The following is a 25,555-nucleotide window of genomic DNA, read 5'->3' on the forward strand; positions in this document are numbered from 1 at the left end:
AGAAAAGTTACAAAAGAGTTTTTGAGTGATTTTTTTATGTGCAGTACCCCTTCCCACATGTGAGAAGGTGGATAATACACACACACACACACACACACACACACACACATACACACTCAAACATGGTCTAGCAATCACCCACATATAGTGACCACCTGTTCATAGCAATTATGTTACCCAATTATAATGCCTTGGGAGAACTACTACTACCTCACAAATAGCAAGTCTAGCCCTCAAAGGCTAAAACATATTAGCTAAAAAGATAAAAGTTATCTGTCCAACTGGTTGCAGTTAGAGTGATCTCCCCTTGATATAGGGATTATCACCATATTTAGTGAATACTTCAATTACAGTGCTGAGTAGCACATTTGCTAAGGTCAGAGAGTTTTCGACCTAAGCAAGTTGGAGGAATTTTCTCTTCAAAAGGAAGTGTATTCCATCTATAAATTGCCATATATTCTTTTTTTTTTCATTCTTTGATGACAACATTTCTAACTTTTCAATATCATCACTTTGCCATCGTCACACACTTAGGCACCATTGGTAGATACCTGCACGGTTCATTAGTGCGTCCACAAATATTGCCTCTGCCATATTTAAATATTTTCAAATCAGGTGTGTAATATTCAATGCTCATATAATATTGCTATTTAATTTCTGCTACAGTCAGATACATAAGGCAAGTTTTCTCTATTAATCTAGTCTTAGCATCCATTTGTAATTATATATGTGATACTCTACTGATTTCACCTGTATAAGTCATCATTTGGCCTTGCCTACAGGTAACGTTGTCTTACAGTTGATATTATGTTGTTCAGTTCAAAAGTATCAATATTACTGTATGATTTCTGCCATTGCTTGTATAAGCTGTTAATTGGCCTTTCCTACAGGTAACTTTTATTAGAAATGATATTTTAGCATCCAGTTCACAAGTATTAATAGTGACACTCCAATGCTCTACCTGTATTGGTGACCATGTGTACCCTTTTTACAGATTATTGTCATAGTGGGTAGTTCTTCATATATACTCTCAGAGATCATAAAGCAAGATGCTTGCCATGCTACATATGTGTTTATTGGTTGATCATTCTGACAGGATGGGACTGCATTATACCTGTACTATCATGTGTATTTAATTTTTGATAATATACAAGACATGAGTCTTTTTTGCAAAATACTCCTACATAAGGTTGCCTTGCCTATAGCACATTACACCATTTATTTCTCTCAAGAAATGTATTTTAAGTGAGGGACCAATTACTGTTCTGAGACATATCATAGATACTCACTTAGACTCTGATCTCCTGTTACATAATGCGTCGATGTTGTTTGTTCTAATGATTAGTTCTGGCAAACTGTTAGACCTAGATCTGCCATTGCATAATGTGGTGGCATATCTAGGTCTGTGCATTTGGTCTCAACTGACAAGTCATTACTTGGAAAATTGTTCCTCAGACTTTTCTATTATCTGTACAACTGGAATGTGCCCTTAGCAAGTTATAACATCATGAGAATTATCATGCACTGACCATTTAAGCATCTAAATACAATGTCGTTTGATTATTACTTTGTCAAAGTTTCATTTCTTTTTATTGTTTTTTTTTTTCTCTTACAGTTATGATGCTATTCTTGCTGCAGGAGATAATTGGGAAGAACTTTGCAACAGGTAAATTCATACCAAACTTTGTGTTAGGTCACTTGATTCCTTTTTATGACCCTGTGAATAAAATTGTTCATGATTTTAATTTAATAACCTTGATATATCTTGGTATATAATCTCCAATCCCCACTTTTTATCATTAAAACAAGTGTTGATGTGTTTTTTTAAAATAATACGTTTTTAGAAAGGCATGTGAGCATAACAGCTATATATTTCAGACTTATGTAGTTGCTGTTAATTTACGTGTCTGATATAACATTAAACATGAATTTGCTGTCAGTTAAAATATGTTTATTCCATTACAGATTTATTGACAGGATAAAGAAATGAACAAGCAAATGTGTAATGTCTGATACCATGTGTGAATTTATTTATTGTTGGAGGTAACATGCCAGAGGAACTGACCAAACGGTTAATTCTAGAACTGAAAATTGAGGGGAAATTCCCAACTCCATTTAAGAATTTTCTGAATACTGGAGAGATTTAATTAAGAAATAAAAGCTGGTATTAAAAATATAATTTTCATGGTGGTTGATTTTTCAGCATGATTTTATTTAGAAATTAGTGATAAAACAATTGCTTATCCTTAAATTGACCCTGATTTACCTCAGATAGCTCACACATATTAATGAATTTTGAATAGATAATGCATACTCTTGAGTTGCTAAGTAATAATAATAATGAGGACTTTGTATAGTGCCTAATCTTTAGAAGCTCTAAGCGCTTTACAACATTAGACAACACTTATAAGATAAAAAACATATATTACAATATATTACAAAAACAAACACCATGAAATTAGAAAACATAAAAAAACATGCTGAGAATACTTAAGGTAGGAAACATTATTAGGTCTTTAAGTTTGTTCTTGTAAGCGAAATAAGTGAGTTTTGAGAGCACTCTTGAATGGGATCACTGTGTCTTTGTGTCTAAGTTCAGTGGGCAATTCATTCCACGTTGCTGGGCCCTGGTATGCAAAAGAACGCTGTCCATATGACTTTGTTTTCGTAGTGCGAATAATGAGTATATGATTGTCAGAAGAGGAGCATAAGTATCTTGTTGGTGTGTACACATCGGTGAGGTCGGATGGGTATGTTGGACTAGAGTCTGATAGTGAAATGTAGCACAGAGAACAAATTTTGTGTTTGATTCTGGATTGAATGGATATCCAGTGTAGGGTACAGAGCAGCAGGAAGGTGTGCTCTGATCGTGGTACTCTAAGTATGATCCGAGCAGCTGTGTTTTGAACTTTTTGAAGTTTCTGGAGCAGATATTGAGATGAACCAGACAGAATTGAGTTACAATAGTCCAGTCTTGAAAGTACTAATGAACACACAAGTGTTTTAGTGGCATCAACTGAAAGATATTTGCGAATGGAGCTGATGCATCTCAGCTCAAGATATGCAGCCTTGCGTATGTTCATGACATGTTAGTGCAATGTGAGAGTACTGTCCAGAGTAACACCTAGGTTTCGTACTGATTGTGTGAATTTAATGTTTGTGTTGCTGATATTTATTGCTTGAGGTAAAGGATGTGGATGAGAAAGTCTTTGTGTTGTGATCAGAATGGCCTCAGTTTTATCATCATTCATCTGCAGCTTGTTACATGTCATCCATGATTTCATATCAGAAATGCACCTCTCTACACCTTGGATGGTAGCATCAACTTCAGTTGGGTGGCTAGATTTGTATATTTGGGTGTCATCAGCGTACAATTTGGTGAGACACTGGATGATGATCTATGACACTTGAGAGCAACTGAGTGTATAGAATGAAGAGAACAGGTTCAAGAACAAACCCCTGTGGAACACCACAACATAGATCAACTGGGCTGGAGTGTATTCCATTTGCAGATACAGTTTGTGTCCTGTTGACCAAGTAGGACTTGAACCACAGTAAGGCTGTATCATGAATGCCAAATACATGCTGGAGACAGCGAAGTAATATATCATGATCTATTGTGTCAAATGCTGCAGACAAATCAAGGAGGGTGAGGACTGTAATCTTTCCGCTATCCAACGCAGAGAGGATGTCATTAACTACTTTTAGAAGAGTAGTTTCAGTACTATGGCAAGGGCGATATGCAGATTGTACATTGCTAAAAAGACTGTTTGAATTCAGATGAGATACAATGTGGGATAGAACAACCTTTTCTAAGATTTTTGATATGAATGGGAGATTAGAAACTGGGCGGTAGTTCTTTAAATCGTTATGGTCTAGTGTTGGTTTCTTCAGCAGAGACTCTACAATGGCAGTTTTGAAAAATGATGGGAATTCCCCGGATGAGAGAGAGTTATTAATAACATCAGTTAGTGAAGGCAATACTGGATCTAAGCACTCAAGCAGCAGCGATGTTGGAATTGGATCAAATTCACATGACTTTGGTGCACTCTTCATCACGATTGTACGTGCGAAATCCATAGAGACAGGTTTGAATGCTGCTAATGGTTACCGCTCAAATTCTGTATCCCAACTGTATGGTGACGACGAGTCAATTGAAATTGTGGTGTCAAGCTTATCTCTAATGGTTTGTACTTTGTCACGGAAGAAATTTGCAAACATGTCCGGAAGGTTGATTGGAGAGAAGGTAGTTGGAAGTGGTGTAGATTTGTTCCTTGAAGTGGGACTTAGTGATAAAACATAATTGAAATGAATTTTATTTTGAAAATGCCACACTTGGATATGAAAGATATTAAGTTTATCAGTCATTTCCAGTTGCAGGATTTAAAAATTTCTTCTTGTGAACATCTATTCAAGAGTTATTTCCCTGTCAGTGGAGCAAAATAACATTTTCTCTATGAGTCTCACAGATAAAGCAATAATTTCAGTTGCTTATATTTATCTAGAACTGACATAAATTCATAGATATTGTACTGTATAACATTAGAATTGCATTTAGATATCTTTTAATGCAATTTACAAATTTCATTCTAAAAACTGAGCCTAAAATTAGTTTAACTGAAGTACAAATTTATTGTTTTGTCCGCTTTACCATTTGCAGAGAAAGTTAATTCTTGTAACAATTTTGCATCCAATTGGTGATTGACAAATAATCTTTCAGCCTGTCAGTGTTATAAACATCAGTTGGTAGTATCCTGTGTGTCCAAAATTAGTATTATTTTGAAGAGAATGTTCTGGTGACAATTGCAGCTTTTCAAATGGTAAGCATTGCAGTATTTTATTTTCATCAATCAGTTGAATTTGGTATGCGTTTTGCACCAATATTGGTGTCGGAAATCTGAGATGTGCAGAAAAGCTTGACAAAAGTGTTTATATCGACCTTTCTCGTTATAATGTTGTTCATGGGAGTTATAAAAACAGGCCTTTGTAAATGAGGGTACCCATTACTGAGGGATTTTGCATCAAGGCTGTGTCCTGATGATAGATTAAAACACCAAAATTGAGTATTTAGTGAATGAAATTACTTTAAAATTAGTTATCCAGAACTAAAATAAGGTGAAATAATATAAGTAGCCTTAATAAAGTAAAATTGACCAATTTGGTGGTATTCATGGCCATACATGAGGTTTTGTATATGAGGGACAGCAGTATACTGAGGGATTTTATAGTGAGGATGACTCTATGATTTATCTTCATGAACTATTGTAAGAGAAAAATGAAAACATAGACAAACAGAGCACGGAAAACATGTTTTGATTGTACATTTAGAATACCCCTCAATAGAGATAGTAAAATGACAGAAACCCGTGAAACAGAAAATTAGTTTGTGTCTTAAACAATATCACAGGTACATTGTCATCAGTAAATGTGATAATGGTAAATGTCACATTTCAATGCTTTCATAGTTACTGTTTAAATGTCTCCACTGCTAAATAACCTGACATTTATTGGTAAGAAAAGCCCAAACATTAGCAAGTGTCACACTGTAACATTTACTACCATATATACCCATGTATAAGCCAAATAATTTAGGAAAAAATAAAAGCCTGGAAGGGGGGGGGCAGCTTATTCACAGGCCAAGGTCTCAACTTGAAAATTTGTATTTTTTTGTTGACAGCCATAATGGTTGTAAATTTTGGAACACACAAAACAATTTCCATGTCAAAAATCCATTTTTGGTGTCCCACCACGTACTAAATTGTTATAAACTACTAGGATTGTTTTTATTATTATTTTGCATGTGCATAGTTTCTGATTTTTCCATCACGAAATTAAATAATGGTAAATAAAAACTTCATTATTCACTGGCCAGTTAGAGTTTACTCGGAAGATCAGACTGTACAATAATGAACACTACTTACACAGACTGTACTATAAAGAACACTACTTACACAGACTGTACTATAATGAACGCTACTCACACAGACTGTACTATAATGAACACTACTCACACAGACTGTACTATAATGAACACTATTTACACAGACTGTACTATAATGAACACTACTTACACAGACTGTACTATAATGAACACTACTTACACAGACTGTACTATAATGAACACTACTCACACAGACTGTACTATAATGAACACTACTTACACAGACTGTACTATAATGAACACTACTCACACAGACTGTACTATAATGAACACTACTCACACAGACTGTACTATAATGAACACTACTTACACAGTGGCATATCATGCTTAGAGTCATGTAAATCCTTGTTTATTCCCAAACATATTAGATGCACAGTTTGCTTTATTCATTGTTTCAACCAAAGTGCATTCTTCCAGGTAACATTTCAGCTAGTCATTAATAACTTTCATTTACGTTGATCCACATCTTCATGAGTTACTCTTTTAGAGTGATATAAGTAATCCTACAAATTGAGATAATCTTTATGAAAAGGTACACATGTTTTATTATGCAAGGCACAACCAGCATATATTCACATAACTGTTAAATGTTCATGAAAGAATGGTTTTGTGTGTGTCTGTGTGTGTGTGTGTGATTTAGATTTTTGACATAGCTTTAACAATTTTCCAGTCATATCAGTACAATGTCTGCAGTGTGACAGCTTAAAGTGATGTCTGGCACTGGAGCATCATGCCGCAGACATGTAGCATGATGTCCCACCCAGTCATTTTATCCTGACACCAGGCCAACCAGGCCTAACACTAGCCTCTTAATGCTGAGCACCTAGCAAGGCATCTGTTAGTATCATTTTTAGAAGTCTTTGGTATGACTCGGCAGGGTTTGAACCCACGACTTCCTGCATCCGGGGCACAGAAGCGGTCCAAGAATGGTAATAATAAAGGCTAAAATTCTGAATATAGATCGACTAAGATCATCATCAATCAATTCTATTTTTGTGTTTTGGCTGAACAAAATCATAATTTTCCACACAATGGAAAGCTGGTTGTATCTGCATCTCCTTTGTTTATAATTGGTGGATTTGTCTTTTGTTTTCCAGCAGTAATACAGGCCTGTTAATCATTAAAATCCTGATACTGGCTTGGGTTAAGCTGAAATTTTGACCGATGGCTATTCCAGTGCTTTTGATGTGTAATTGCCTTTTACTCAAAATTAATTAGTATGATTACCATAGTTGTGTAAAATGGGGTGTAAGGTCACTTACATCAATGCAAACTACAAACTCTGTTTTTACAATATTACAATAATTTTCCAAGCATTATTTCTAAAACTTCATTATTGTATCTTGGTGATATCATTAAAGTTTAGTGCAGTGGTACCTATGATTTTAATGCATTGATGTACTTTATTCAGTGCATGTTCCAACCTTAACTGTACGTGCAGTCATGCCCATATGTATATATGCTCACTAGTCTAAATGCAACAGTTGAACCAAATCCTATTGTTGTTCATTGTTGTCATATTGGAATCACATTTAAATGAGTAAGGTATTTACAATTTCAAGGCAGAATAAAAACATAATTAATAGTGCATTGATATAAAAAGTCTTATGCAATAATGCATAAAAACACAATAATTAACTCAAGTCAGAATGGATATACTGTTAAGAAAACAGAAAATTCAATATATTTATTGACATTTCAAACAAATTATATTAACTTCCACCATTTCTATGTAATAATCATACATGCCAACCCCAAGAGAGGTATATGCATAAATTTTTCAGGGATAATTTTGCCTTTAGAAATGCATTTTGAACTTACGTGTTCATCTTGTGATGTCATCTTAGACTTGTGAGTCAGCTTGCATGCAGGTCATGCACTTTTTAATGTTTATACCAATTTATTTTAGGGGGTCAGCTTGTACGTGAACAAGCTTATATGTGTGTATATCCAGTAGTTTTTATGATACTTATGGGCTCAACATAGTATATTCACTATTAGGAACTTGATTCCAGTAACTGAAAACCAATGATTATTACAGAGCCATGTTCCATGGAGAAGATAGTGACCGTACTGGAGTTTTAGCAGCTGCCTGGTTTGGGGCTATGTTTGAGTACAAAGGCGTGCCAGAGGAAGATTATCAGGTTGTATGGTCTGACTGGTTTGGTTTGTATACCAGTTAGCAGGTTTATATACTAAAAACCTGCATTAGTGGATAACTTCATATAATGGACACTTACTGAAGAAAGATATTTTTACATTAAATATCCATGTCAAGGACCCCTATCCACAATGGAAAAAATAATGTATGTTGTTTCCCTTAGTGTCCCTTATAGACGGGTTTCACTATACAAAGAATCATAAATCATGTCCTCACCTTTTCTCGTGATAGGAACAGTACTAGCAGTTGTGTCAACTGTTAAGTTGGTATCTTAAAGTATTTTATTTAAATTTTTCAAGATCACCAATAAATTGATTATTTTAATGATGTAATGGTTTATAGGTATGCATCACAAATGTATTATTTAATTTTTGCAAGTTCAATTATTTTACAGATTTATGGACTAATAAAAAATGTAAAGGTTCTTAAATGTTGATGTTTTTCATTTCATATAGAAGATCTAGACACATAACAGTTAACATAACGTTAATTGAACTCTCAGTGAATGATGAGATAATGCACAACAACAAAAACTGTGTAGCATTTCATCAAGCAAAATTTAAATGTTAATCAGTAACTCATAAAAAAGAAAAAGACTAAATAATAAATCATATACTCTAAACAGTAATTGATAACCAGTACACAATAAATGATACATGATACACAGTAAATGATACATGATACACAGTAAATGATACATGATACACAATAAATAATAAATGATACACAATAAATGATGAACACAAAAAGACATAAATATGAACAGGACTAATGAAAACACAAATATTTTTATCAGTATTTTGTAGAGATGTATTGTTTAGTTTTCTCCACAAAGATAGTTGTAACTGTATGTATATTTGAACTTTGGCAAACCTGTTTCAGTTATGAAAGAAATCATTTTTCTATCATGCAATGGACAGTTTTCATTTGAAATTCCAAGTTTATGAAGGTGGCACCAATTTTTTTGTTTAATTTTATCTTGATTTTTGCCACATTTATATATAAATGCATACTAGTAAACCTTAATTTTTGTTACAATTTCCAAATTTTCCATGAATTTTTTACAATTAATTAAAACATGTTTATTATTTATATAAGCTATTTAATTTGTGTACAGGTCTCCATTTTATTATTATCTCAAAAGAGGGCAATGCTACACAATGAACATGAAATGAAAGTAGCCTTTACAAGTTCATGTTAATTTATTGTTGTTTGTTCAGTTATAAATAAATCTTTATTTATTTTATGTCAGTTTGAAGAGATTAGAAGAGGGTCAGATTTGAAGATGATTTCAAATGTTGTACACTATTACATTACTAATCAGAAAGAGCACATATTTAAAATTAATTGCAAACTCTAAACAGAGTAAATTGTATTGTTGAGAATTCATGATTTTAATATCAGTGTCAGATGAAATATACAAGAAATTTCATTTCATCAACAAGGGAGAGAGGCAACATATTCTCTTTATATATTTCCAAATACAATATCATATATGTATTTTGCATATAATTTCTGGAAACAAATTTCAGACATGTATCCTCTGTTCTAACACTGAGTATGTGAGTTGTAGGTGGCTGCAGTCAAACTTCATTCTACACAACTCTTTCTCTTTCCAAGACACAAACACATTCACACATGTCTAGATACATATGTACATGCCTGCATTTATACATGTCTGCAGGTGTACATGTCTACAGGCATACGTATACATGCCTACAGGTGCACATGACTACATGTCTGTGCAGGTTTACATGCCTACATATATACATGCCTACATATATACATGCTTACAGGTAGTAATATCATCTCCATGTTAATATTTGTTCAACAGATTTGCAAATGTCTCTGGGAATTTTGTGTAAAGCAGGTGTTTTGTAAGATTGTACCATTTCTGTTTCTTGAACTAGTGCTTTTTCCTTCTAATACTGCAAGGACTTTGTAACTCCAAATTGGTACAGAAATAAGTACTTTTCATACTTTTTTTAAAGCAGGATTTTCACTTTACATCAGGTATCAGTAAAAGATGTATTACAAATGAACTCCTAGTTAATCACTCTGTTTCTCTTTAATACACACAAATACTTTTATACCAAGTCACTTATAATTAGTAACTTCATTGAAGAGTCAGGTGCATGTTTCTGGCATATATATCACTGTTTTGGCTTTGACAGTTGTGGCATCCCCCATAATTTTAAAGCTTGGTACAAAAGTTTTGACGGGCATAAACCATCACACAAATGCTGGTGCAACCAGGTTCCATGAACATCTGTTTTTGGCAATTATGCTAAGAACTATCCTAATACTCACCTTGAACACAGTAGACATTCTAATTTCCCCCAGCAAATTTATTATATAAAAGCATACGTGTTTACTCCAACAATTTTGGTTTAATTACAGCCTCAAAATATGTAGTATGCTTGGAGATGCCAATTTTATGCATTCCTGTCAGCAACAGAAAATCCAGACTGTCCATTCATGTTCTGGAATTTGGATTTGAAAAGGTATTCTGTATCGGAATTTTACCAGAAACTTATTTTGGCCTGCACAATATGCATAAAGTTCCTGTTGACAGGGAAACCTGCAAAATCAGAAGATGGTGATCACTGTGAACCTGCAGAAAAACTATTAGTTTCAAAGCAGAAACTGTACTTGACATATTTCCAGACAGTATTGGGTTTCTTTCAAGGCTTAAAAAGTGTTTTGAGGTCCCAAGGGGGGTCAGTGCACGTGACCAAACCAAAATGATTTTGTCCAATTGAGAGTAAGCTATCTTTTCATATAAGCCTTTAGAAAATGATTGGATATTCAAATCTGAATAAAAAATTAACTTGTCTGGTTTTTTCCAAAGCATTTCATACACTTACATAGAAAGAAATAGTTGGTAGACTCAGCATTGCCAGATATTTATGCCTAAATCATACACATGCAAACACTCATAGAATCACAACCAAACTGGCATTAAATAAGAACATAAAAGTTTCTGTCCTTAAAATCCATTGGCTGGTAAAATATATTAAAATATATGCTTAATTTGATACAGTCTTTGCTGATCTCGATAGTAGATGGTTTGAATCTAATGCAAGGGTCATTCATCTTTGCACTAGATAGTACTGTTGTTCAATGTTCAATCTTCATGACCAGAATGATAGTATTGTCAGAACTCTATCTGATGCATTTTGACCACAAGATAATGTTTGTCTCTTTAGAAAAATGAATGAATATATATAGGTATATATATATACCATTAAAGCTCACCTAGCCATCCCACCATGCAGGCATTCTCATTGCTTTCACTTAGCGATACCTTGTTGTAGAAGGGGGTAGGTAATTGGCTTGAGTTATTGCCATTTCTCTTTACACTATGGACAGAAAGGACAAATTTGTCATTTTTAGTAGTGTTGGATTTAAGAGGTAGCAGGCTTATATCTTAATATTAATGTGGTTGGGTAAGTATTTTTGGATAAGCATAATTTCTGAAAAAATGTGCATTTCTAGATAAATAATGGTTTCCACTGCTTTAAGAGATATCAACAGTTACTACTCTGTATATACAAATTAATCTTTGACCACTCCAGTGGCCTAGCGGTTAGAGCATCTTCCTCGGATGCGTGAGGTCATGGGTCAAACCTTGGCCAAGTCATACCAAAAACTTCTTAAAATGGTACTAACAGCTGCCTTGCGTGGTGCTCAGCATTAAGAGGTTATTGTTAGGACTCCTCAGCATGGTGTCTGGATAATGTGACTGGGTGGGACATCATTCTACATGTCTGCGGCATGATGCCCCAGTGCTAGATATCACTATAAACAGCCACACTGCAGACATCATAGTGATATGGCTAAAAAATTGTTAAAGCTAAGTTAAAAATGCAAATCACACACACAATCTATTTCATGGCTAAAATCATCCAGAAAAGCATGAGTCAATTAATAGTTTGTATTCTAACAAACTTAAGATCGTGATTAATAATAACAAAAACTAATTTTATTGTCAAATATGCTATAGAAAGGATGTGCTCCTTTTTTAACACATCACATACTAATGGCGATTTAATGTGTACAAAGAAAAATAATTAAATGCTGCCCCTTACTGATGTGCTTGACAAAGTAAAACTCTGTCAACCTGAAGTTTTGAAATTTATTTTTGCTGGGTGTTGTCTGCTTTGCTGATAGCTCATTGCTTCCTGAATACTATTAGAACAATTGAAATAATCACGTTTTGCATTTTATATATTTAGTAAAAATCTGACTTCAAAAAACATTGCCACTGATCACAAACTTAAATAAAGTTGGCTTCAGCATTCTCATTCATTGAAGCGATGTGTTCTAACATCTGTTCTTTAGCACTTCTCTTTGATGTAGTCATCTTATGATGAATTGGATTATTCTACTTTGTGTACTTTACCATTGCAAATTAGTGAAATGGACTCTCCCACAGCAGATTTTGACATGGCACATCACCCTATATTTTGTCAGCCAGTTAAATAATCTCTGAAAGGTAGTTGTTTATCTCGGACTTACTTTTTCACAAACAGGAGAAGGGATGAAGGTGGGCCACTGGCGCCTTAAAACCAGTTGCTTTGGGTAGATGGAACTCGTAAACCTTGGATGGTAGCTCATCTGGGAGAAGGAAAACTCTCCAATTCCAAACCTCTGCTGCCTTGTGGCTATACCCGCTCATGGGAAAGGCTAAGGGAGTAAACCCCAACAGAAAATCCGGAGATGGAGTCCCTGAGGCGGTCTGACAGTGACTTCAATGTCATTCCTGCAACTCCTGCGACGCTGTTGGTGCCAAGCTGTATTGGCATTCGTCGTTCCCTTGGGCCCACCAGCTGCGTGGAGAGGGGGGATCTGCTGCATGGACAACAGCTGATTCTCCATACCACCCTGCCCAGGCTTCATAGCTTCACTGGAGAGGACACTCCAGCGTCGTTGTACGGCGTCAGCACAACACGAGAAGTAGCAGTTCACTGGTTCTAAGTCAAAGCTCGATTGGCGTAGAGATTGGTGCCAGGGGTTACTTCTGATGGTGGGAGAGATCACCAGGTCTCACTGGACAGCTACCGCCTGCCTCAAGCTGGGCAGCCCCCAGTCAGTAAGGTGCTGCCCACCATGGCCTGCCAGCTTCACTGGGTGCGTGGAGCTTAGAGAACCATCTCGACAAGTGGGCCACAAAACTCTGCACCAGGAAAGACTAAAAGAAGAAATAAGAAGACTCCAACTCTTCGTTTTGCAACCTGGAACATCAGGACCATGTGTCCTGGTTTGACTGCTGACCTACAGCAGATTGACGATGCACGGAAGACTGCCGTCATTGACAGAGAACTCTCCCGACTGAACATCAACATTGCCTGCCTCCAGGAGACCCGACTAGCTGACAGCGGCACCATCAGGGAAGCCAATTACACGTTCTTTTGGCAGGGGAAGCCCTCGGATGAACCTAGGCAGCATGGTGTAGGCTTTACCATAAAGAACACGCTAATCTCCTTCATTGAACCTCCATCAACAGGTACTGTGAGAATCCTTGCCCTCCAGCTGTCAACATCCTTAGGCCAGGTCAACATCTTCAGCGCGTACGCCCCAACCCTCTGCTCCACCCATGAGGAGAAAGACAAGTTTTATGAGGCTCTGGATCAGGCAATATCCAGTATCCCCAAAATGAAAGCCTTTACTTACTAGGAGACTTCAGTGCTAGAGTGGGAGCTGACCATGAGGCCTGGTCCACCTGTCTCGGCTTTTACGGAAGGGGCAAGATCAACGAGAATGGTCAGCGACTGCTGGAGATGTGCTGCTCCCACAGCCTATGCATGACCAACACTTTCTTCAAATGCAAGGAGATCCATCAGGTGTCGTGGAGACCCACATTCATGCCACTGGCACCAGCTAGACCTCGTCATCACCAGGCATGCAGAACTGGCCAGTGTCCTCCTCACCTGCAGTTACCACAGTGCTGATTGCGACATGGACCATTCCCTCGTGGCCAGCAAGATGCGAATATTACCCAAGAAGCTGCACCATGCCAAGAAGAAGGGTCACCCACACATCAACACCTGCTGTGCAAGCAACCCAGAGAAAACACCGCAGTTCATCAGCAACTGAAGGAAGCCCTCACCAAAGTGACACCTGATGACACCATTGACTCCAAGTGGTCCCATTTCCATGACTCTGTGTACAATGCAGCCATCACAGCTTACAGGAAGAGGGAGCGAAAGAATGTCGACTGGTATGAGGCAAACTGGGAGGAGATGGAGCCCGTGACTGAGGCGAAGAGGAAAGCCCTCCTGGCATACAAGGCTGCACCTAGCCCCAGAACACTACAGGCCCTCAGGATTGCAAATAACAACGCCCAGAAGACCGTCCGCCGACGTGCCAACACCTACTGGCTGAACCTTTGCAACAATATACAGACAGCTGCCAACACCGGGGATACAAAAGGAATGTATGAGGGTATCAAAAAGGCGACAGGCACCCCCCCCTACAAGACTGCCCCCTCAAGTCCAAGACGGGTGAAGTCATCACAGACCAGGGGAAACAACTGCAGCGATGGGTTGAGCACTATCTCGAGCTATATGCAACCAAAAACAATGTCACTGGAACTGCCCTGGATGCCATTCCAGACCTGCCTGTCATGAAGGAGCTAGACACACAGCCCACCCTGGAAGAGCTTGGAAAAGCCATCGATTGCCTTGCCTGTGGGAAGGCTCCTGGAAGTGACGCCATTCCACCTGAAGTCCTCAAGAGCAGAAAACCAGCACTGCTCCAGCCCCTACACATACTCATCTGCCATTGCTGGGAAAGGGATACATCCCACAGGACATGCATGATGCCAACATCGTCACTTTGTACAAAAACAAAGGAGACCATAGCGACTGCAACAACTATCGGGGCATGTCCCTCCTCAGCATCGTCGGAAAGGCTTTCGCCTGTGTTGCCTTGGCGCGCTTGCAGATCCTAGCCTCCCGCGTCTACCCAGAGTCCCAGTGTGGATTTCGAGCCGGCAGGTCAACTGTAGACATGATCTTCTCACTACGTCAGCTGCAGGAGAAGTGTCGTGAGCAGCAGATGCCCCTCTACATTGCCTTCAAAGACCTGACGAAAGCATTTGACCTGGTTAGTCGGAGTGGACTCTTCAGACTCCTGCAGAAGATCGGCTGCCCCCCACGTCTGCTTGTTGTCATCATGTCATTCCACGAGAACATGCACAGCACAGTGTGCTTCAATGGCGCAACATCTGAAGCATTCCCAGTCATCAGCGGAGTCAAACAAGGCTGTGTCCTTGCACCGACACTCTTTGCCATCTTCTTATCCATGCTTCTCCAGTACGCATTCAAGGACTGCAGCGAGGGGGTGTACATCCATACCAGGGCTGATGGCAAGCTGTTCAACATCGCCCGTCTCCGTGCTAAGACTAAAGTCACAGAGGTACTCATCCATTAATTGCTCTTCACCAACAATGCAGCCTTGACATTGCACACAGAAGATGGTATTCAGCAGCAAATATGCCGCCTCTCCTATGTATGTAAGGACTTTGGACGGACCATCAGTTTGAAGAAAACGAATGTCATGGCGCAGGATGCAGACTCATCTCCCTCTGTCACCATTGATGGGTACAACTTGGAAGTTGTCGAGAACTTCACATACCTCGGGTCTAACATCTCCAGCTCACTCTCCATTGATTCTGAGGTGAACGGCAGGATTGCCAAGGCAGCAGCAGTGATGGCCAGACTTAACCAGAGGGTCTGGAACAACCCCAACCTCACAGAGAAGACCAAACTGCATGTCTACCAAGCCTGCATGCTCAGCTCACTTCTCTACAGCAGCAAAACATGGACCACCTATGCAAGACACGAGAGGAAACTCAACAGCTTCCACCTGAGATGTCTGCGGCGCATTCTGCGCATCCAGTGGCAGGATAAAGTACCCAACACAGAGGTTCTAGAATGTGCCAACATGAACAGCATGTTCTCCATTCTCAGTGAGAGGCGCCTTCGCTGGCTTGGCCATGTCAAGGGAATGGACCCAGGCCGCATTCCCAAGGACCTGTTATATGGGGAGTTAGCAGAAGGTGCACGACCAACTGGACAACCACATCTGCGCTATAAAGATGTCTGCAAGAAGGATATGAAGACGGCAAACATCAATGTCAACGACTGGGAGAGCTGTGCAAACAACCGTTCCAGCTGGCGTCTAGCTGTCAGGCAGGGAGTACAAAACGCAGAGGAAGAGAGAAAAATAAAACAAGCTGAAAAGAGAGCTAGAAAGAAGGATAAACAAATGCTTACTTTGGAGCTACGCCATCATCTCCCATAGACGAATGGATGCCAAGAAAAGACCTTAATTTTTATTGCTTTTTTCCAGCTGTATGCCTAACATAGAGGTTTAGCTGAGCTATGAGCAGTACTGTTTGCTGTACATAGATTACAAATATGTAGCATGTGATCAGGAAACATATTTAAGGAATAAAGCAAATTTTCCAGTAAATTATGTTTCTTCATGTATACTTACCAATCACATTATATTAAAACTCCCCTAAGCCACCCCACCATGTGAGCATTCTCATTGATATTTCACTTAGCAGGGAGTGGTAACTGGCATGAGTTATTGCCCCTTCTCTTTGCACTATTGACAGAAATGACAAATTTGTCTTCTTTTAGTAGTGCTGGATTTGGGAGGCAGAAGGCTTATATATTAACATTAATGTGGTTGGGTAAGTAGTCTTGGAGAAGCATAATTTACTGGAAAACATGCATTCCAAGATAAATAATGGTTTCCACTGCTTTAAGAGATATCAGCAGTTACCACTATCTATATATATATATACACAAATTAATCTTTTGTTTCATGAGGAATACATTGTTTGGATAAAGACATATCATGTGAATTGACGTTTAAATATGTCCTATTTTACTTGTACTCATCATACTTCAAGCATTCTGTCAGTATGTAGAACTGAAAGTAAGGCAGTTTTTACAATGTAGAGGAGAGGGTCTAAGCAGTTTGTTTAGTGCAAAAAGTAGTTGTGTTGTCAAAGCAGAAAATGAAGTTAGGTGAATCCATATACTAGAATTACGAAGCACAAGATATTGTGGGTGATTTTGAGAACGGTGTTAATCCACTGAGATCATATAAGATTATTTTAAATTAACCAGTTATGAACTGTGCATGAAATGGTTGCAGTAACCAAAAACTGGAAAGCTATACTGCCTTGCTTGTGGGAAAGATATGAGTCCAATCCTACTACTACTAATAATGCTATTATATGCATGGCATTTGATCAAGAAGAACCAAATTTAAAATGTGAACCAACATATTGTGGTCACAGTGTTCAAATGCCACTTTGACTTTCTCCTTTAGGTTGTTTTATTTGACAGATTTTACTGTATATTTATTGTATTCATTTCTTTTATTTTGCTTTATCTGCATGATCCATTTTTCAACATTTTCTTGATTCAATAAAAGTCATATAAAGAAAGTCTGAATTGCACATTTTTCATGTAGTATAATATGCTAGAGACAAGATTATATACCCTCCAGATCACAATTTTTTCAGGGTTTGTATTTTCACCTAAAAACACTTTAGGTTTGTGACGTGTGACTGCTTTCCTATTTATAATAGTAATTAAATTCATGTTTAACAAATTATATACATCTGGCAATATTATTACTGTTTTTTGTTTATCCATAGAAATCGATGTATCTGGATCGCCTTAAAAAAGCAGGGGCCAAGTTATACATATTAAGCCATCCCAGCCCGTAAGTTTTAAAATGTTCATCATTTAGATACACCACTTCCTCGATAATTTGCAATCTGATAATTCTTGAACATGCTTATAATGTGGGTTCAGTCATGGATCCCATTTTATTACTAGAAAGTACTAAAAAATTTACCCCTATTTGTTGAACATGAAAAAAATCGCAATCAAAATTGGTACGCCTCTTCCTCGATAACTTGTGCACAACGGGGTCCACAAACACAGACTGCATTATAAGCGAGGCGCGAGTTACTGAGGGACCTCCGAAAATTGAAAAAAATCTCTTTGACATCGAGAAAACCATGGGGGGTAAGCGGCATTAAGGAGCTTGGCTGTTTATTGACTGAATCCTCATTTTACAACCACGTCTATAATAATTTTTAATAATGCACTTTTTCTAATGAAGTTGTTCATTATTCTGTTTAAATAACATTTTTTTCAAAGTGTCCAACATATGAAAGATCATTCCAACTGGTTTCAACAACCATAACGTGTACATGAAAAAAAATCTTTGTATTACTTCACTGCTTTTTATTTTCTTGATGAGTCTGGTTCCCGTAGTGGTGCTAGGTGCTAGGAAACTAGACTGACTGTTGATACACCACCAAACAAGATTCCTTTGTTTTTTAAAACAAGCAACATTTATTTCGTGAGACAATTGTCTGTATTAAAACTCAATTTTTGTATTGCTCAGTTAGTACAATATTGATATGATGAATTAATTAATTGGAATTAATAATGAAACTTCTTATCATCCTTGAGGATATCTCTAAGTGCCAGTTCAAAACTTGCTTGCCCACTTTGGTCCGTATCTGAAATCATGCTCTTTATTTTACAAAGCATTCATTTCGCTTGGCTGCCTTGTTATCTTTGATCACAGTTATGAAAGAGTCAGTTAGTTTAAGGTAGTTTATGTTACATACACAATAACATTTATAAGTGTTCGATTGAACAAGTGAAGTGAGTTCACCCAACATACAACTGGGGCCACTAAATTTTAAGTTTGTAGGATTTTCGTGCCTTTTAACTTTTCTTTTATTCCATCTCCTTTATTTGATTCAAAAGACATAATTAACATGATATTACAAAGGAGGCCAGCTTTTAATTTTGTGCAACAATGCAACAATACAACAAATACTTCCGGAAGTCAATTATCAAAACACAGTCAACACTTAATTAGGTTCTCAGAGAAACGCTTGCGGACATAGCTGTTATGGTAGATTGACGCATTTTTATGTTTATTTGCATTTATGATGATTACATCTAAAAGGAATTAAAAGATAGAACTAGAACACAAATTTCAGTTGATAAAAATATTTTTTAATTTGTATTTATTTATTAAAGTACTGCCTCCAGTTGGCGTGAGTGACATTGTCATTAATCAAAATTTCCTTACATATTGTTAATTGCGGTGTACTAGGAATATATTGCTATAAAATTTTGTGTATATCCATACCATTCATTTGGCATATTGCTATAAATTTTAGTGTAGTTCCATACCATTGGTTTGGCATATTGCTATAAAAATTTAGTCTAGTTCCATACCATTCATTTGGCATATTACTGTAAGTTTTAGTGTAGTTCCATACCATCCATTTTGGCATATTGCTATAAAAATTTAGTGTAGTTCCATACCATTCATTTGGCATATTGCTATAAAAATTAAGTGTAGTTCCATACCATTCATTTGGCACATTACTGTAAGTTTTAGTGTAGTTCCATACCATCTATTTGGCATGTTGCTATAAATTTTAGTGTAGTTCCATACCATTCATTTGGCATATTACTGTAAGTTTTAGTGTAGTTCCATACCATCTATTTGGCATATTGCTATAAATTTTAGTGTAGTTCCATACCATTCATTTGGCATATTGCTATAAATTTTAGTGTAGTTCCATACCATTCATTTGGCATATTACTGTAAGTTTTAGTGTAGTTCCATACCATCTGTTTGGCATATTGCTATAAAGTTTAGTGTAGTTCCATACCATCTGTTTGGCATATTGCTATAAAATTAGTAGTTCCATACCATCTATTTGGCATACTTTAAAAAAAAATTGGCAATTAATCAATGATATCAGTAATCTCCCTTAATCACATTCAGCTGTTACCAAAGTCAGTACCACTCCAGTGGCCTAAGTTGTTAGATGATCTGATTTGGATGTGGGAGGTTGCAGGTTTGAACCCCAGCTGAGTCATACCAAAGACTTATAAAACTGGTACTTACAGCTGCCTTGCTAAGCACACAGCATTATGAGGGTAGTGTTAGGACTGGTCAGCCTGGTGTCAGGATAATGCAACTGGGTGGGGCATAATACTACATGTCTTTGGCATGATGCCTCAGTGCTAGACATCACTATAAACTGCCTCACTGCAGACATTGTAGTGATATCACTGAAAACATTTTAAAGCTACATTAAAAATATCCAAATCACACACACCAAAGTCAGTTGAATTATGGACTAACCATGTTGGGCCAAATGTTATCATATTCATTTCATTAAATAGGTGGGCTAATTTCTTTTAATGAAATAAATATGACTAATTATGTTTCTCCAGGTGTTATCAAGCTTATTTTTTTTTTGTCAAAGTAATTTACCATAAGATAACCAATTTCGGTATTCCTCAACTACCATTGCCCTTCAGGCAACTGAAGTAGCATCCAAAAGAGTTTTATTCACCTAAGAAACTAATGTCAAAACTATATATTTTTAATGGAGACTAAACCCATTGAGTGAAGTCTACAAAGTTACTACCATCATCCCCAGTCTTTTTTGGCCAGCCTAGTTCTCACTAGGCCCCTTCAGTTGATGCTAAGAACTTTACTCAAGGATTATCTGTCACATTCTGTCAGGGATTTCACAGTCCTGCTATAACCATTTATTGAACTATGTTGTACCCATTCCATTACTGCTGAATCTCTTACTGACAGAATGAACTGGCCTTTTACTTCAGTTTTCGCTTTACTAGTCATCGATCAGAATAATTTGTATGATGGCTTTTTGTCAGTCATGCAGTGTCCGTCTTCTAACATCCATCCATTTGTTATCACAAGTTTATTATAACTACTCCTCCTAAACAACTTGGAGGAATGCCATGAAACATACATTCATCCCAAGGTCCAGATCATCCTAAATGAAAATTGTGGTGCTCAGAGTCCAATATCACAACCACAATGGCCATCAAGAAAATCTTAGCATTACTCCTCTTTAATAAATTGTAATATCAACCTGTGGTTTCTTATGATGTCATGTGGGTCCCAAATAAACGTGATTCAAAATCCGATATCCTGTATGGCCACCGTGGCAACCATCTTGAAAATCTTGTTATTGCTATCAATTCTGAATGGAAAGCTATATCAACATGCAGTTTTCACCAGAATACTTCTTATGGTGTCTAGTTTGACCTAATGAAAATGGTTTAGTTTGAACATCCAGTATGGCTGTCACATTAGCTATATTCAAAATATTGTTATCGCTACTGCTTCTGAATGAATAGTCATACCAACATGTTGTTTCACTTAAAGACTTCTTATGATTTCCAGTTTGTCCTATTTGAATATGGTGTTAATTTGATGTCCAATTTAGACACAAAGGCAGCCATCTTGAAAATCTAACAGTTGCCTTGCCTCCTGAATAGAAAGTCTTATTGACATGAGGTTTCACCAGAAGATCTCTTTTGATGTCTAGTTGGTGCTAAATGACAAAGGTTGTGCTCAGGCATTCAATATGGCCACCAGAAGCCAAACATGCATGTTTCATTATGAATAAAAGGTAACCTACACATGTGTTTGTTGTGTATCAATGGTAATTTGATCAATGAGAAGAAATTGTTTTAATAATCTCATGTTTATTTGACATGACATTATGAAAGCTTGTTAAGTAACATGTCATTAGCTCAACATATCTTGTACTATATAACATTCCACTCATTTTGTTATTTTCATGTCTAATTCTCTCATTTGTAAGATATATTATTTCCCAAAATATAGATAAATCTTTGTTTTAATATTACACTATCATTATATATTTTACACTGAAATCAGTGTAATGAATTAAAAGTTCCCTGAATATGTGAAAGTTATGAAAATTTAAAAATATAGCAATACTATGCTGGGTTTTCGTGCAATATTACATTATATCCATCAACTTAAAATTCATAATGTATGTAGATACCTATCCGGAGCAATTTATATACATTCTCTTAACACAAGTTATGACCTAGCTGATCATTGGTCCAAAATTAAGTTATGATGTTCTTTGCCATTTAAGCATTTTGATACAGACATTTAACTTTTAGAAATGAAGATATTGTAATAGTCACAGAAGAGCTCTCTCAGGCATCCTTCAGTGAGCTTCAAGAGCGCTATGAGGCGTCCATGGTTCTAAGTGGAGCTGGTGATGCACTGGGATACAAGAATGGAGAGTGGGAATTTTGCAACTCAGGGAGAATAATACATCATCAACTAGAGCAGATGGGAGGTATAGAGAATGTGACAGTCACATGTAAGTACTGTAGCTACACCATGCATGAAAGTCTAGCTGCTGATTGGTCTAAGCAATGGGCTGCATTTCCCATAATTACTGCATATTTTTGGACAGAAAAATAACTTCCTTCTCTCAAAACTTAGAAAGTTGAACAAATTCATTTGCAAAATTTGTCCCTAGCCTTTGGAAAATGATAAATTACCAGCACCCACCTCTGTCTAATGTTATCCCTGATGTGGAAATGATTTTCAGTCTTTGATCAAAATGTCATTCATCCTTTTTTCCTCTTTCTTTGGCTTGTCTTTCCACTTTGCTTTTGTACAAATACATGCTATTTATATTTAATTTATATTGTATAATTGACTTTTATCATGATCATAATTGAGCTCTGTGAATGGAGTTAATGTCTATCTGACTTCTGTCATGATTGTAAGTAACCAAGATTTTTATGTAGCAAGGTTAGCCTTATTTGCAGTAAGATTAGGCTTAGTAATTTTCCATTGTGATGATTGATTTTTGCAGAACATTCTGTTACAAGATAGGTCAAGTGAGATATGTATATATAATAGTCATTTCTTTTTCATATCAGACTTTGGGAATCCATGATCAGTTTAGAGTTGTGTTCAGATAGAATTAGAAAGGAATTTATTTAGATTATTCATGGGAATTACAAGGTGCTCATTGGCTTTTTAACTAAAACACTGCTTTGAGATTATTGAGGACTGCTTCAAAGACTTTTTGGATTATATCATTGTAGTACATCAGAACATTCAAGACTCTTCATACATCAGGATATTAAAGACTATTGGAATTAATTCGGAACATTCCATATGTTTGGGCTTGTGATAGAACATTTATGATTATTTGGGATTTAATTCACAATACAAGATCTTTGAACTTTCACTTTTTATTCTTGGGAGATAAATTATTTGTTGATTTTACCAAACTGTTTAGTTTCACTTATTTCTATGACATAGTGTAAGAGTCATGACTTACATCAGTAGACCTAAGTAAACAGGAAAAAGATCAGCAGGATGTGTGGTCTTACTCTTAGTGACATGGATATCACTGTAACCTAATTTGCCACTACTGTCATTGAAAAATAATTACTTGGAATTGGTTATATAAAGTTAAGGGTCACTTTGTAATTTATAAGTTGTTTCGTGTTTGTCCATGACAGAAATTATTTTGCTTGTCACAGCAGTCAGTATCATTGGTCATTGTTGAAAATCCAATTTTAAATGATGTAATCAGACTATCTGCCTACAGTACACAAGCTGTATAAAGATTGTTTTTCCTGGCTTATTTTGGCCTTTAAGATGATGAAATACAATAACTTGTGGAGTGAAATAGTTGGGTAGTGTTTCTATTAGACTATGGTAATATCTGCATGATATGCAATTGATGTCAGTATGTCAGATGTGTGCTCAGCTGCATGGGAAACACAGCTATTTCCTAAGCAGTAAGTGGAACTTTTTGACCAACAACAATCCAGAGTCCAACATCCATCTGATGAACATCAGCACAAGTTGGTCTTTCTACTCCTGTTAGACTACAGAGAAGAGTGGCACAAAATATTACTATCCATCTTTAAAATTGTGTCAACATTACCTTTTTCTAAAATAGTACTTGTGATATCTAGTTGGTCCTACATGAAAATGGTGCACTGTAGGCATCCAAGCTGGCTGCCACTGGTGTGACATTAGCCACCTTGAAAACCATTTGCCACTTTTCTTAAATGGATGGTCATATCAGCATGGAGTTTCACTATAGACTTCTTATAATGTCAAGCAGGTCCTAACAGACCAGAAGTTCAGTATTGCAGCCATTTTGAAAATCTTTTCTCTACTTCACCTGATTCAATGGTCCTATCAAAATAAGGTTTTAACTAAAACTTCTTATGATTTTAGTTTGTTTTAAATGGGGATGGTGCCCTTCAGACATTCAATATGGCAATCACAGTGGCCATCTTGAAAATCTTATCACTACTCTTCCTGAATGGATGAACATGTCATAGGGTTTTTACTGGAAGGCTTCTTATGCTATTTTGTTAGTCCTAAATGAAAATGGTGCCTTTCTGACATCTGCTTAGTCATCCAATGTGGCCACAATGGTGGTCATCTTGAAAATCTTTTTATCACTCTAAATCCTGAACAGATAGTCATATCAAACATATGATGTCTTGTTGGTCAAGAATGAAAGTGGTACTGACCTGACATATAATATGACCTTCCATGTTAAAAATCTTGTTAACTCTACTCCATCTGAGTGGATGATCATACTGACATGGGTCTTCACTGAAAGATTTCTTATGGGGTTTAGTTATTCCTAAATGAAGGTGGTGCCTTTCAAACATCTCCTCAGACAGCCAGTATGGTTAAGATAGTGACCATCGTGAAAATCTTGTTATTGCTACTCATCCTGAGTTGATGGTCATATCAAAGTCAGGTTTTAAAAAAATGATTTCATATGATATATAGTTGGTCCTGAATTAAATGGTACTGAGCTAACATGTAGTATAGCTACAATGGTGGCCATCTCAAAAATCTTGTTATTTTTCATTCATTAGGTTCAAGGTCAAAGGTCATGACAGAGACTGTGTTACTTCCCTTATGGGTATCTTTCAGACATGTCAATCCAAACATGAAAAGATAGTTTTGTTTCCAGATTTGGTATGTTGGAGTTTGTCAGGAATATCAGGGATGGTTTTAAATACTTATCTTTGATTCTTTTAAATTCTATTAGGCCAGTCATGCATCAGTCTCTTCAAGTGATGCTTTTTGTGTTGTTTCCTTTAGCTTTTAATATTTTCAATAGTAAGAGACACTTGGAACAGAAAATTATGCAACTGTTGCAGGATTTCAGCAAAAAAAGGTCAGTTTAGCACTGCAAATTTTAGTCATACATAATCCATACTTGTTTATATCCAACATTATATCTGTAACTTTGAAGAACCATTGCTATGATGTTGAAGAATCCATACATGTGGTAAGTCTACAGTGATTACCATATATACTTGCAGATAAGTCCAGTACAGCTGCAAACAATATGGACCCTGATGTGATGTCAAATAACATGCCAGCAGTTTGTTCTACTGGCTACTCCCAACAAACTACATTGACCCATATTAGGCAGTACATTTTGCAGTGGCAGATCTTGGTCTGTGCTGTTTGCATTTGAACTGTACTTGTAAATGAATATATACAATTGTTTT

At 36.7% G+C, this 25,555-nt stretch overlaps 1 protein-coding gene across 2 annotated transcripts in view; it reads left to right on the forward strand.

The window, feature by feature from the left end:
• The window catches only part of LOC149803202 (uncharacterized), a 152,056-nt gene that overhangs the window by 61,656 nt on the left and 64,845 nt on the right, over positions 1-25,555 (forward strand). For both annotated transcript variants that reach the window (XM_089952821.1, XM_089952822.1), the window contains 4 exons: positions 1,616-1,666; positions 7,983-8,085; positions 17,788-17,855; positions 22,154-22,359. In XM_089952821.1, coding sequence (XP_089808947.1) covers positions 1,616-1,666; positions 7,983-8,085; positions 17,788-17,855; positions 22,154-22,359 — 428 coding nt within the window. The remainder of the gene's footprint in view (positions 1-1,615; positions 1,667-7,982; positions 8,086-17,787; positions 17,856-22,153; positions 22,360-25,555) is intronic.

The sequence above is a fragment of the Sinohyriopsis cumingii genome, chromosome 3, assembly GCF_028554795.1.
Source record: "Sinohyriopsis cumingii isolate HCF-2022 chromosome 3, ASM2855479v2, whole genome shotgun sequence".
Classification (NCBI taxonomy): Eukaryota; Metazoa; Mollusca; class Bivalvia; order Unionida; family Unionidae; genus Sinohyriopsis; species Sinohyriopsis cumingii.